This window comes from Ammospiza nelsoni, chromosome 5 (genome assembly GCF_027579445.1).
Source record: "Ammospiza nelsoni isolate bAmmNel1 chromosome 5, bAmmNel1.pri, whole genome shotgun sequence".
NCBI lineage: Eukaryota > Metazoa > Chordata > Aves > Passeriformes > Passerellidae > Ammospiza > Ammospiza nelsoni.
In genome coordinates this window covers 13,759,384-13,774,006 of record NC_080637.1, presented here as the reverse complement: position 1 = coordinate 13,774,006, position 14,623 = coordinate 13,759,384, and the positions used below count along the sequence as shown (strand labels likewise).

The window sequence follows — 14,623 nt, the reverse complement described above, 5'->3', positions numbered from 1 at the left end:
ATTGCTGTTTTCTTCTCTTGAGGAATAACCCATTTGTCCAAATCCTGACAAAAATGGGAGAATGCACTAAATATTGTGCATTGCAGATATCTTAAGGGCATAAAGGCCTTAATCATCAAGGCCTGAAAGTTGAGGCAATTTTCTGAGGTTTGAAAGATCTCTTTGCCACATGCATATAGGAAATAACCAGTGGTAATACAGCTGTTCAGAAATATCTGTGGTCAAAGCTGCTTTCTGTGTGTACAGAACATGTATAATTTCAGTGGGTATACAACATGGATGAAAATTATTAGGGTTGTGAAATTTAATGTCTTGTTTAGGTGATCCCATGGCTTTTTATGAAAATAACAGTATTAACAGATAAAGCTTTGAGGAAATGTTTTTTGCTTTTCCTTGTACTTTATTTTTTGATTATATGAGGATTTCTTATTGTGATATTTAAACAATGAATGAAAAATGAATAGATCTCATTTATCAGATGGTAGAAATGGAAGCCACAATTCTGTTAAAATGCATTCACTTTTCATTTCCTTGTTGTTGTACCTGAGTTTTTCAATCCTTATGTTATATAAAATGAGAAACTTCATAATGGCCGTCTGCTGTTTGTAATTCATATGTTTTGGGCCAGAAGAGAGTAATAAAAATGCATTCCTTTCACTAGAAAATAGCTGAAAAAACCCCAGGTTTTATTTAGAATTCACTGTTTCCAGTCTCTTTAGTTTTCTTGTGTCTTTTTGCTCAGAATACTTTTGCTGGTTAATAACTGCATTATTAAGAGAGAGAAACAAGGTATTGAATTTCTCTGTAAACAGCTAATATGACGCTTGATTATTTTCCACATACAGTATCATCTGTTAATCTGGATTGAAGTTTAAGATTGTTGTGTTTATCAAGGTTGTGGGATTATAAGAATTTTATTATGACATCTTAGATGTATAGATGTATTTTGATTTTATATCTAATGATGACCATGTAAAAAACATGATTTACTGTGTAAAATTTTGGTGGACTTTTGCCTCATGTAATCCTGTATCATTCTTGATTTGAAGTAAATTGGAAAAAGTAATATAATTACTAAATTAGTTGCCATCTAGTATTTTCAAAAAAAAATGGTAATCAAACTGTAAATTAGTTTGGAGATGGCTTGAAAATAATTACTTTTGTTTTTTCTTTCTTTGGTATTAATATTTCAGGTTGGAAAAATATCCAAAAACAAAAAGAAAAAACTGAAGAAAAAGCAGAAGAGGCAAGCTGAGCTGCTGGAAAAACGCCTGCAGGAAATAGAAGAACTAGAGCGGGAAGCTGAAAGGAAAAAAATAGAAGAAAATGTAACCTCAGCTGTACCATCAAATGAACAAGAGGATGAGTACCACCCAGAGGTGAAACTAAAAACAGCTGATATAGAAGAGGTAGTAGATGAAGAACCTGGAAATGATGATGGTCAGTATTACTTGTTTTTATTGCCCCTGATTTTACTGTTTCAGAGCAGAAAGTGTAACTGTGCTGTGTTGTATCTGGTGCAGTGAACAAAATCTCCAATAATTAAGTTCATTTTCTCTTGTAGTTAAAATTGTAACTACAAAACCTCAAAAGGTAAAGAAAAATCAAAGTTACTACAGAAGTGAAGAAAGCCATGAATAGTAGTGTATAGCTATAAAGTATTCAAAAAAGCACATAACAGTCACCATGCCACATTGAGTGGAATAACTGAGTATCCTGATGAAATAGAAGAACAATAAGAGGCATTTTTCTATAATGTTATTGACATAGTTGGAGTCATTATTGCTCTTTCCCTTTTTCTTCTTACAGTGTTTGTTGTAATGATCTCTCAGGTAACAAAGATTGCAACTTCTTCACTTGTTAAAATTCCTGTTCAGCCCTGGTGACTTGGACCACAATCGTTATGGTCCAGCTCCATTCTGGCTTCCCTGATTTTCTTGTCAGCTCTTCAGTCCTGATAAAGATGTAACTACTGAGACTGTAGTTCAGTTTGGTTTGTTTTAGTTCTGCTTTTACAAAGAGTTTTCCTGCTTCTGTGATGACTCCATTGACATACGTTGAATTCTAGATTTTTAAAAGCTTGCATTCAAGGCCTTATTCATCTTCCCTTCATAACATCATTCTCTTCTGGATTATTCCCTCCTGAAGCCCTTCCTATTTTTTATTTTTCCAGCAGTCTAGTAAGACCATCCTTTTACCTTTAATTTAGATTTGAAGCTTTGCATATTTCAGTGATATTTGGTGTTTCCTTGTGTGATATGTCAGAAGTCAGGTAGTTACTGAATAGTTAAAAATTACGATTGCCTAATTTTAGTCTGGTTTATTGACATGTGATGCAATGTGTTGCTTGCTGAAATTTTTCAGGTGAAGCAGAAGATCAGGATGAAAAAGAAGACACAGAGAAGGAAAACACTGAAAAGGATGATGATGTTGAGCAGGAGCTTGTCAACACTGACTCTACAGACCCTAAGTGGATAGAATCCCCCAAAACAAACGGCCATATTGTGAATGGCCCATTCCTATTGGAACAACAGATTGAAGATGAGGAAGAAGAAGAGGAAGAATGTCCAAATCCAGAGGAGTATAATCTTGATGATCCAAATGCAAAAAGTGATTACTCTTATAGCAGCTCCTATGAACAGTTTAATGGTGAATTGCCAAATGGACGTCATAAAATTCCAGAGTCCCAATTCTCGGAATTTTCAGCGTCGGTGTTCTCTGGGGCTCTGGAGTCTGTAGCCTGTGGTTCTGCTGTGTCTGAAGGATCCACTGTAACTGAAAGGGAGGAGAGCAGCCCATCTCATGACAGGAGCAGAACGGTTTCAGCGTCCAGCACTGGGGATTTGCCAAAAAGTAAGTGTTCCTCTTAATGGCTTTTGTCTAGTAGCATGGGTGTGTATTGCATTAAAAGAGGCAGGTAAATGGAATGCAAAGGCAGTGGTTAGGTTAAGAAAAGATTGTTTAGGTGAATTGGATGGGTTTTGTTGCAGAACTGTAATTTATGGGTTATTTTCCACTCTAGAACTTGCTTTGAAGGGGTATTAGATAAACAAATTATTGTAGAATAAACATTTGCATTGACAAGTCAGTTTGCTTATGAAAGAGAAAAGGAAATCTATAGTTGCAAATAAACATCGTTCCTGTAGTTTGAAGGTAGATGAGCATGAGATCATGAAACCTGATGTCCTTTGATAACAAGTCACTAATACACCATCTTTTAAGCCCAGTAACATTTATTGTTGGCTTAAAAAGTATTTTTCAAAAAGAAAAATACCTGTTCTTAAATAGACAAATGAAATTATAATCCAGTGTGATTGAAGCGTGTTCCACTGCTTAGTACTCTGAATTGTTTTAGAAGAATTGTAGCAAGTTTGAGCTTGTCTGGCTGCTGCTTCTATCTGTTACTTATTGTCACATCTTTTCTCAGTCATATTGAAAAAATTCTGTATTATGCTGTGTTTTCATTCATTAATTGTTCTTTCTGTGTCAAACAGTTCCTGTTTTAACCTTTTATTAATACTCAGCAGGGCATGTTGCCAACCCTCAACTCATTATGGTGTTTCTATATTCAGCATGGGTTTGGACATTTAAATTCTGGCCATCAGTCCAGAACTTTTGCCTGTAAATCCATTTGAAGACATGGAAGGTGAAATCTTGGTGTCACTGCAAAGAGCTGGATTTTTGCCATTGAATTAAATAGCTTCAGGATATTACACATAGATCTTATTTATAGTGCCAGTGGTTAAATGATAAATATATGGGTTTCAGCTTTAATAAAGAAAATACTGAGATTCTAAATCTGTGAGCAGATAGAAGAAAATGGGAGCTTAGGGAGAAGATCACCAAGCTTGACATCAACATTGTCACAGATGAATTTGAGCTGCATTGAAAAATGCAGTCAAGTGTATTTCTGGGTTTAAGACTTTAGAAGAGCAATTCACACAGTTTATTAGAGGGTCTGACAGGTAAGGTAAAGTAAGAAATGTGAAATAAAATACAGCTCAGTAGAACTGCATTTCTGGAACATCCTGGCAAATAAGGCTTTAGTCCACCTCCTTACACTCTCAAGTCCCTGAAACAATACAGAGGAGATTCCTGAATGCCTGGTAGTTTCTTCTTTTGTTTTGCCAGCTGCATATAGGCAGAAGGACTCCACTGCTGTTTTCCTGGGGTGGTGGGTAAAATCCTCATGTCTTCAGAGATTAAAGCTGCTTTTGTCCTCATGGAAACAGCTTAGCTCCCTAGCTGGGGAAAAAAACCTGCTTTATTCCTCCTTGATGTTATCCCATCAGTTCTCACACCTTTCTTGCAACGAGAGAAGACAGACGGTAAATTCAGTGATAGTTGACTTTTTTGAAGAAGGGAGAAAAGCTGAATGTTACAGATATTAATGGCATCAATAATAACATTGAGTATAACAGTAATAAAACAGGTGAAGGTATTTAGAAAGAAGCATACAGGAGTTAGAGGCTATTTAATATTTTTAAATGGTGCTACATAATTTTTCATCATATCTTTATTCTCCTTTTTTTGTACTGAAGTAGACTTTCATTTGTTCCTCTTTCTCTAGGCATTGCTATGCATTGTTAAGTGGCATGGTCTCATCTTATTTTTTTTGGGATTATTGCTTTATTTGGTGCACAAACCAGTTTGTGTTTAGTGGATGAGCAGTTTTGTTTTTCTCAAGTTTTCACTGCGTGACCAAATGCCCTGAAGATAGATCTCTAATTTCCTCACGACTCTCCTCCTCCTCTCTCCAGTGTTTGAATGTTTGCTAAGTACATTGTCATGCAGAGATTGTGAGAATTAAGGTGATATTTCCTAGTTTTTGTGGAACTAGGACACAGAAGTGTTCACTAATTTTGTTCAAAGGTTAAACTTATCTGGATGCTTTTTTGAGAGTATTTTCTAGAAAATGCACTTACTCTGCCTTCACTTTCAGTTGTAAATGATCTGTGTTTGTCAAATACAGAATCCAAGAAGAGACAGGATTTAAGCATCACAACTTTTTAGAAAAACACAAAAGTGTAGGCACTTCCCTATTGCCAGCTCATGTCCCTCTCTTAGGAAGAGGTTGAAGAAAGCTGTTGCATAATGTCATATTCAGATGTCTTAGTCATGGGGCATTTTTCCCCCCTTCATTTGACTATATTTACTGCAATCCTTCAGCAACACATGTGGGAAGGATTTATCCAGCATTGTCTTTTTTTTTTTTTTTTTTGCAAAGACTACTGAACTGAGAAAGGTCCTGTTATTTCTTCAGTAGTGCATGTGATTGTGTTAAAAATATTGCACTGTACTATGCAGCATGTTTTTAAGGGAAGACTTTAGTATTAAGCTTACTAGTCTTACTAGTTCCTATCTTTTGAGTGTTTTACTTCTGTCCTTATGTTGATGCTTTTTATAAACTTGAGTCTTGGACTCCATTCCAGCTTTTTTAGAGGGCTGTTTGTTGTGGTCACTGCCCCCTCTGCCTTTTGCTGTTTCTATATTTTCATTCCCTCTCTCCTCTGGTGGGCCCTACCACTTTCTTTTCTGGTTGGCTAAAATTCAGTGCTCTGATGACCCATTCAGGCTTCCTGTGCCAGCAGTTGAAGATCTCCATCTGATTTCAGTCACTCCTAATTCTCCATTAGACATCCAGCATTTTTGTCCTTGTGCCATGTCTGGTGTATTTTCCTGTTCCAAGGCTTTCACCAGCTTATCAGGTCACTGCAGCCACAAGTGCTTGGATCTAGTACCTCTTTCTTATCTTACCTTCAGCTTCCAATTTACACCTTGCAGCTTTGGGGCAAGGAAACAGAGACCACTCCTGTGCTTCCCTGTGATGTGTGGTACCTGCTTCTGTCTTGTGCCTTCATCTGCTTTCTTCCCAGTTTAGGAACTAGCAGGTGGAATGTCAAAACAGAGAAAAGCAGCACCTCTGCTGGGGGTGTTAAGGTTTCAGTGTCCCAAGAGCCTCTAAAGATTGCAAGATCAAAGTTCTGCCTTTTTAGTCTGGATCATAATTGAGGCAAATAGAACCTTCAGTGAACTTTTAAGTGCTGAATTATTTGTGAAAAGGATGACAGCCCTCTAGGCTCTCAAATTAGCCAGGTTTTGGTGAGTCTTTTACACCTTGGGATAGGTTAAAAAAAAAAAAAAAAGGAGGAATTCAGCCAGATTTTTACTGTAGCCAGGCATGGAAGTGCAGGATTTCTCAACCAAATTGTTCCAAGAACATATCTTTCATGTGTGTAGTGGGTGAGTTCTTGGAGTCTGAGTTTTCACATTTTCTGTCTGAATCTGTTCCTGGAAACATACACTGGTTTTGCTTAGAAGCTCCTCTGGTTATTGTAGTAAGAGTCATTTGGCAGCTAAAAAAATGCAAAAAATTTGCACTTGAAATGTATAAGGATATTTAGAAATCAGGGGAAGAAATCCTATTTATGTTGCTTAAATTTCTTGTAACATTCAGCAAATTATTGTCATGTATTCAGTGTATGACAACACTGAACAAAGTGTCAAGGCAAAACTGCTTAGAGATAATGAATAGTGGGCTTAACATTCTAACTGTTCTGCATTTTGCTTGTGTTAGCAAAAACTCGTGCTGCTGACTTACTGGTGAATCCCCTGGACCCAAGGAATGCAGATAAAATTAGAGTTAAAATTGCTGACCTGGGGAATGCCTGCTGGGTGGTAAGTGGAACTACATCATTTTAGCTGTTCACTGTTTAGAACAGGTCTTTTTATAGTGCTTTTTTCCCATTAATGTGGTTCTTTCTATTTTAGCACAAACACTTCACAGAAGACATCCAGACAAGACAGTACAGATCCATAGAGGTTTTAATAGGAGCAGGTTACAGTACACCTGCTGATATCTGGAGTACAGCATGTATGGTAAGAACAATGCAATGTGTATTTTACAAGAGTAAAGCTCTTAAAACAGTTGTTTATTTAGTAAGGAAGCCTGATGGGGATGTTTTTGATGTTTTGACACAAATACATTATCATAAATGATGCTGTATCAGATCGCTGCTGATGATTTCTTCCCTTTCTTTCAATTTCTCAAGCCTTCTTAATCAAAAGGAAATATTTTGGAGAGCACATCTAATTTTCATGTGATGATTTTAAACTTGTAGCCAGAAACATGCAAGTTTAGAGAAAAAATATGTGTCTATTCTGAATGACAAAATGTAACTAAAAAAGTACAACTTTTTGTTTCATTGCAGTCTTAGAACCTGGGCTACTGTTAGCTGTGATTTAGCAAAAATAGGGAAATACTTTAAATTGGTGCCAAGTGCAGTGAAAACATGGATTGGATTAGGCTTGGTTCTAAACTTTCAAGAGTAGGAATTCAGTTTATTGGCATAAAATATGTGGTAACATTCTGTGGAATTAGTTTTAACACAACTGAAATTACAGCTTTTTAAGAGTCTTTATAGAACAGAAAAAGTGAAAACTTGATCATGCAACTTTCTGAAACACCCTAATATCTCAATGAGGATGAACAAGCTGCATCCTCTCATTTAAGATAGTATGTATATCCAAAAAAACAAATTTAGAAATACCTTTGCCTATTTTAAAAGTAAAATCTTAATAAAATCTTTATATTTTACAAATACATGTCTGATAAGAGTAAGTGTGTGAGGAGGAGGAGGAGAAGATCAAATACTAGACACAGTTTGCATGTGTGGGTGATGAGAAGAATTACACAGCTCGGAGGGAGAGGAGGAGGAGGATTGAAAGGAACATAAAATTCTACAGATACTAGAAGTTCAGCAAGCCATGTGTTGGAACTAGCTAACCCATAAGTGAAATTAAAGTATGTCTGCTCTGGAGTTTAATACTAGCTTTTTCTTTAGTACACAGCAAACCCATCCATTTCCAAAATTTACAAAATGGAGAATTTTTCTATTACATTGGAAACAAAGCATATAAAATATTCCACAGTTTGTTCTTTAATTCCTTAAGTTATTCTTCTCTTAGCTAACTACAAAGTCATTATAGAGACTTTTTTCTTTTACCTAGTATTTTGTAAACCTCAGTTGAACTTGATAATCTTTTATTTTATTGGACACCCTGCATTCATCTTCAAGTTGTACCTGTCACTGCTAATTTTATAGTCCTATAAAGTCTTTTAGTCTTGGAACTAAAGGCACATAAAGCAGGCTGAGGTCTACCTAGAACTGTATTTAAAGATAGAGGGGTACTAAATAGCAATATCACATCTAAGGAATGTAATATTCTTGCAATACTTGGGGTTTCCCAGCCTATTACAACTTCTCCTCTGTGTTATGTAAGTGTTCCTGCTTTCTTCAAGCTCAGGGAAAGAAAAAGGCCTAAAGCATCACTGCCACTGGAGGTACCTTAACTCAGATTCACAATTATGCATGAAATTTCATTATTTTAAAGAGAAAAATGTAGTTCTGCTTTTTTTGTTATGTAAGCCTTGCAGATAGTAAAGCATTTGAGGCAGAAGTGCTGTAATTCTGTCTTCTGTCACAGTCTTTAGGTTTTTGCCCTTAAGAAATGCAGTAGAAATTTTACAACATTACAGCACTTACATACAATTGTTGAATATAATTGTCATCATGGTATAGTTGTGTAAAAAATAGAGAGCAGCCTCTCAAGCTCACAGAAAAAAAATCATCATTTAAAAGCCCCTAGAAAGTGTTTGCATTGCTGTGTGGCTGAGAAAATGGGTCAGAGCATTGGGGATGCTGATCCTGTATCAGATGGAAAACAGCTCTGAGGTAGGGATTGCCTTGGAGGCCTTAATACCTCTTCCTGCAGAGGACTTGTAATAGAGATTAACAGCCAGGAAAGCATTCCTGATGTGGAACTGCAAACTCCCAAATTTATTTAGGCTGTCTTTGGAAATTATGATGTGAACCTCTCCCATCCCTAAGGCAGTCAAGGACTGTGAAGTGCCAAAGTGTTTTAATGCCTCTACTTGCTTTCTCAAGGTTGGTTTCCTTGTTGTACCTAGATTTGATTCAGAAAATGCCCTTCTAGATTATCTTGCTCTTGTTTCATATTTAATTCACTCTGTTCCATGTTTACTGTGTTTTCAAAGGGATTGTCTGCTGGAGCAGATGGTGCTTATTTTCAGCCAAAATACAGCTCAGATACCCTGTTAGCCTTGATGTCCAGGACTCCCAAAGGAGAGCAGAGGCAACTCTGCTAGTACAAGTCCTGAGTCATTAAGGACATTTTGGAAGCAGTACTGTGCAAAATGAGTGGTCCAGCAGTATTGCCATTACTTTTCCTTGGCAAGTTTCCATCCATCCATACTTTACCTAATGTGACAGCACCAAGCACACATGAACACTGCTTAACTGGCAAAGTAGATTTTCTCCATGTATTTTGTGTCCACTACTGTCAGATATTCTAGCTCACATCTCCATTTAAAAAATGGCAAAAAAAGGGCATTTCTTGGAACTTAGTGTTTGTAGGGTGTCTGTGTTATAGATTTATGTGTATATAAAACTCACAAATCTATATGTGTCCTGGATTATATGAAGGATGACTTGGAATGTTTGGTACCAGGATTCACCTGGGGTCTTAACTTGGTCTTGTACTTTATAGATCTCCATTTGAGCCTAAAGTTTTCACTGCATTTTCCTTGCTAATGAAATAATCTTGCTCACTGAGGGTAGCACTGACCATCAGTGGCCCAGCTGCTGGTTCTTGTATTGGCTTGTATTTATGGCATGAAGTGTGTTAAGCACAGAAGATTGTGTTTTATCTCAGCAGCAGTAGAATGTGTTTTTCCATCATACCAGTTGCCAGTGCATTTTACACAGTCTTTAATAATAAGGATGAAGGTGAAGTTTTTAAACAAGACCTCTGATAATCAGGCCCTGAACATGCAAAGCATCTGTGTTCTGTGTGCACAGCAACTTCCAGAATATTCCATTATGAATCTTCTGGGACATGGTACATTGTGTCTGAATGGAGAGCATTCCTTACCTGGCCTCACTTAGTTTGGGATGGCTTTGTCTAGCCAGGAGTGTGATGGTTTTGATGCAGCTTCCAGGAAGGAAAAGTCCTGTTTTATTTGTATTGATTTTAGTATGGGACTAGCCAGTTTCTGGTCAGGGTTACCTGTGCTGGGAGTGTTTGTAATCAGAGCCATGTAAGGGCTCTACCCAAACAACAAAAGAGGGCAAGATAACTCAGGGCTAATAATCTTGCAGTGCTGTTTCTTTGGTGTTATGTCAGTGAATAAGTAGCATTGTAAGCCAGCAGCCTGTGAGCTGAATCTTCTAATTTTAGATGGTTTGGCATGGCCCAGTTCTTGTGCCCCAAACTTCTCTTAATCAGGTTTAAAGGATGAGTGTGAATATCCTCAGACCAGTACCAGTCCTCTGCTCAGGTGATCTGAGTTGCAGAATTGCTCAGGAAAAAAATAAGGATGGGAAGAAAGAGGATGATGCAGATCTTTGGAGGCTTATAATCAGTGCAGAGCATGCATGAAGTGCTGTGAAAGAGGTGTGTGTCAGTGGGCTTTTCCAGACCTCAGTGGAGTCGTTTGCTTGCTCAGTGCTTGGCAAAGAATTCCACAAAGTGTAACTTATATTTTGTCTCTAGACTTTGGTGATCTTGGTTGGAATGATGGTTGCTGTCATTTGCTGGACCCACTTAAGTTTGGTTAAGGAAATTGTACAGTACCCTTTTATTTTTCTTTTAACATTGTGGACTGTTTATGTGGAACTGAGAGCTGCTCTCATGGAGAGCTACGCACTGGGAATCTCTCCACATTTACTAAATTCTAGAAGATGTTCCCTTCCTGTACTAAGCCCTAATTAAATTCTGCCAGCAGGGAGGTGCATCTCTCATTTTCACCCAAAAAAAGGGAATGGATTTGGAGGCAGCAGTGCCTTTGACAGGATTGAAAACATCCTTGATGATTTAGTTGTATTGGTTTGAATTTCCACATTAAAGTATTGAGCGGGTTACTTTCTTTAGAGCAGCAACTGAACAGACTCTGAGTGATTTAGCATTTCCTAAATCCCAGAAAACACAGAACACAGTACTCCACTGCTGCTGCCAAGAAATCCTGGCAAGATAAGGGAGCTAGTACTAGCAGACAGCATCCTTTTGTATTGCTTCTGGAAATGACTGCAAGCACCATCATTCCACTGCTTTTCCTTGTTCCAGTCTCCTTGGATTGGGGACAGGAAAAGCACCTGAAGTGATGAATCTCATCATCTGACTTTTGCTCATTATCTTTGGTTTGAGCTGCTGGCAAGAGGTGACTGTGTCACAGGCTGGGACATGAACAAAGCTTTTTAAGTTTTTAACACTTTTCTGAGGTGTTTTTGGTGGAGGGTTGTGATTCCTGCAATATCCTCTCTTTGTAATGACACCTAGCAAACAAATGACAGCCATAGATCAGCAGGAAGTCAGAGAAGGTGAAAATTGTACTTGGTATTTTATCTACCCAAAGAGAAGACAGATGATGAAAGAAAACACTGCAAGGTGTGATGGAGAGGGGACAGACAAAGAGCTTTCAAAACAAAGGATGTGCTACTACAAGGCAAGTTTACAGCACTGGGGTTTATTCATGGCCTTTTCTGTTTGTGTGAGAGAACTCGGAGGAACTGAATGGAGAATGAACAGGCTATCCTAGGTTATGTTAAAATTAAACCTACATGTTAGTGCTTGTGGGTGCCTTGCAGGCTTGTGCCCCCAGTTTATTTCTTTGTGTGCTGTTCTCCAGTGTGGAGTGGAGAGGGAGCTGTCCTTAACTACTCTTCACTGTTGTAAGCAGGGAAGAAATGATCATGTCTCCATGGGATCACGAGTATCATCATGTCAGTATGTGTGAGTGGCACATACCAAAGGTGTGATGACAAGCTTCAGTCTGCACAGAAGCAGTATTTTGAGGAAAAATTGAAAATCAGAAATGTGGTTTCGAGGGGAGAAGAAGCTGAAGTTGCTATGCACGTATTTTTCAGTAGGCAGATCCAGTACAGAATGCTGTTATTACTCGCTGTACACCTTCCTGAAGGTGGTGGGTGGACAACCTGAAACACTCAAAAGAAAATGATTTCCCAGAGGAGCTGACTTTCCAAAACAGCCACTCAGCATGCATGATTCCAAGATTGGAGTACAGCAAATAAAATGACCTTGTTTCCTTTCCAAGCATCCCATGCAAGTCTCTGGTTTGTATATTTGGCCTTCCTTACAAGCACTAACCATGCAAAATGCCTTTCATACTCTTCCATTGCCTGGCTCTTCAGGGTGAGATGTCCATGGGAGAACAAGCTATCAGTTGGTGTGTGTATCTCAGAAAGCTTTCTGATCTTCTTTCTGTGCTCCCACCAACCTGTGGAACAGTGCTCTTAAAACCAAGCCTGCTTTTAAAGCAGTTACAGTCTTCACATTCACATCTCTTCATTTCAGCTGGGTAGGAGAAGCTCTGGCCAAGAGCTGCATCTCATCTGTCAAAATAATAATTCTGGCCTATAGCTTGTTGTTCTTTTTCAGCTGGGGCTTCAATTCAGGGAGGCTGATGCAGTCCAAGTGAATTGTTCTTCCAGTCCTCTCCCAGAAAGCTTTCCCTAGGCATGCATCCATTTTTCAATCAGCAGATTGAGTGCACAGCTGTCACACAGTGAAATTGTAGCTATTTCCAATTGTGTGTTTAGATATGGCTCCATTATGTAGTGATGGCAGCAGGTCTGTGCTGTGCTAGGTTCACATACATAGAGCCTCTTCAGAGCCTATAAAACAGCAGTGTAACCATTTCTGTGAAAGGTTCACCATCTGCAGATGGAGAAAAGCAGTCTAGGCTGGTTTTCTGTGAGAACCTTAGGAAAGTGGTAAGTAGAAATTGCCAGAACACTCAGTAAAGATGGATGTTGCCTTGGGCTTCTGTGCCATATGTTGAGTGTGATGTAGCTAATTTTTTATCTCCATATAATAAATGAAATGCTGACTTGTCTTGAGGTAAATGTCAACATTAAGTTAAAAAATCATGGTATTTTAGAGTTGTAATTTCTGTCAAGAAACTTGTTTTTAGAACTTATTACTTTCAAAGGGAAAATAAGTAAATATAGTTAGTCTGTATTTGTAGCATCCTGGAAATTTGTCACAGACATCCTATATGGAAAATCCTTTCCTTAGGATTTTTCCTCCTGAGAAGCTGAGAGGCCTCAGGAACAAAATGTAAACAATGATTATCTGCTGCTGTGGAATGCAACAGGTGCATCTGAGATTGGTCTCATGTGGTTGTTTCTAATTAATGGCCAATCACAGCTGGCTCAGACTCTGTCTGAGACAGAAGCTTTTGTTATCATTCCTTTCTATTCTTAGCTAGCCTTCTGATGAAATCCTTTTCTTCTTTTAGTATAGTTTTAATGTAATATATATCATAAAATAATAAATCAAGCCTTCTGAAACATGGAGCCATATCCTCATCTCTTCCCTCATCCAAGAACCCCTGTGAACACCGTCACAGAAATTATAGACAAATTTAGGTTTAAAGTGATCTCCTTCTTGAACAAGGGTTGTTGTCAAAGCTAGATGAGGTCACTCAGTGCCATGTCCAGGTGAGGGGTACATACCTCAGGATGTACCTATAACAATGGCATTTCCACAGCCTTTCTGAGCAGCCTGTCCCAGTACTCAGGCAGTCTCACCAAAGAATTTTTTCCCTCATGTTTGATTGGAATTTCCCATCTTGCTGCCTGTGTTGTCTCTTCACTGGGGAGAGTTGAACTTGTTTTTCTCCACTGTTGCCTTCAGGCATTGGAGTGCAGCAATTAAATCCCTTCTCCCCCCTGAGCAGACCCAGCCCTGCCAGCCTCCCCTCCTGCCTCCTCTGCTCAGCCCCTGTAATGCCTCAGCTCCTCCCTGACCTCTCCCCACTTGGACAGGGTCACTGTCACACTGGTGGCCCCAGACTGGTCAGGGCTGGGCAGAGCAGACCCGTGGTCACTGTGCTGCCCTTGGGGTCTCCCTGTGTCATCACAGAGTGTCAGTGACCTCCCTTGTGGGGTCTGGGGGTTGTCTGTGCCTGCAGGTGGGCGTCAGGTGTGGGTGGGTGCTGAGGATGCCCAGAGCAGCCAGAGTGTGGTGGCACAGCCAGAGCTGTGGCTCTTCCATGGCTCCCACTCCATCCCAGCCTGGGCTTTCCAGGGCACCGCCCCTTTGGAGAGTGCTTTAAAGAGCAGAAAAACTGATACAATCCAGAGATGGGATTGTCCTTCTTATAGCTATTTATGTGTTTATTACAGCTATTTATGTGTTATAAACACATTTATAAATGTGTTTATCTCTAGCACAGATAGCACTAATCTCTATATCTCTAGCACTAATTTATCTCTAGCACAGATTCTTTATGACAAAAACCTTGGTCTGGTTTTATTCTTTTTTATGTGAGGACAAATTAATTTCATTTATCTTGCCCAGTGTAGCTAGTCTGTCCTGAAAGTAGCTGGGAACTACTACGAGGTTGCCACAGATGAACCTGTGAGACATTGTCTTCCATGGATGCTAAGAACCATCATTGCAAACACCACAGCACCTGCCTCTGGGCTGTCCTTGTGTGCATCTGAGTCAGAAGTGGTTTTGTTCTTGGAGTCCTTTGGGGAGAGTCAGAAAATCCAATGTGTGAAGTGCTGTGGCCCCA

At 38.9% G+C, this 14,623-nt stretch overlaps 1 protein-coding gene across 7 annotated transcripts in view; it reads left to right on the top strand.

Moving 5' to 3' along the window:
- Positions 1-14,623, top strand: part of SRPK2 (SRSF protein kinase 2) — a 128,178-nt gene that overhangs the window by 102,210 nt on the left and 11,345 nt on the right. For all 7 annotated transcript variants that reach the window (XR_009418457.1, XM_059471681.1, XM_059471683.1 and 4 more), the window contains 4 exons: positions 1,194-1,440; positions 2,365-2,853; positions 6,578-6,678; positions 6,772-6,879. Coding sequence is in view for 6 of the 7 variants with exons in the window: in XM_059471681.1 (XP_059327664.1) it covers positions 1,194-1,440; positions 2,365-2,853; positions 6,578-6,678; positions 6,772-6,879 (945 nt within the window). In the remaining variant the exon portion in view is untranslated. The remainder of the gene's footprint in view (positions 1-1,193; positions 1,441-2,364; positions 2,854-6,577; positions 6,679-6,771; positions 6,880-14,623) is intronic.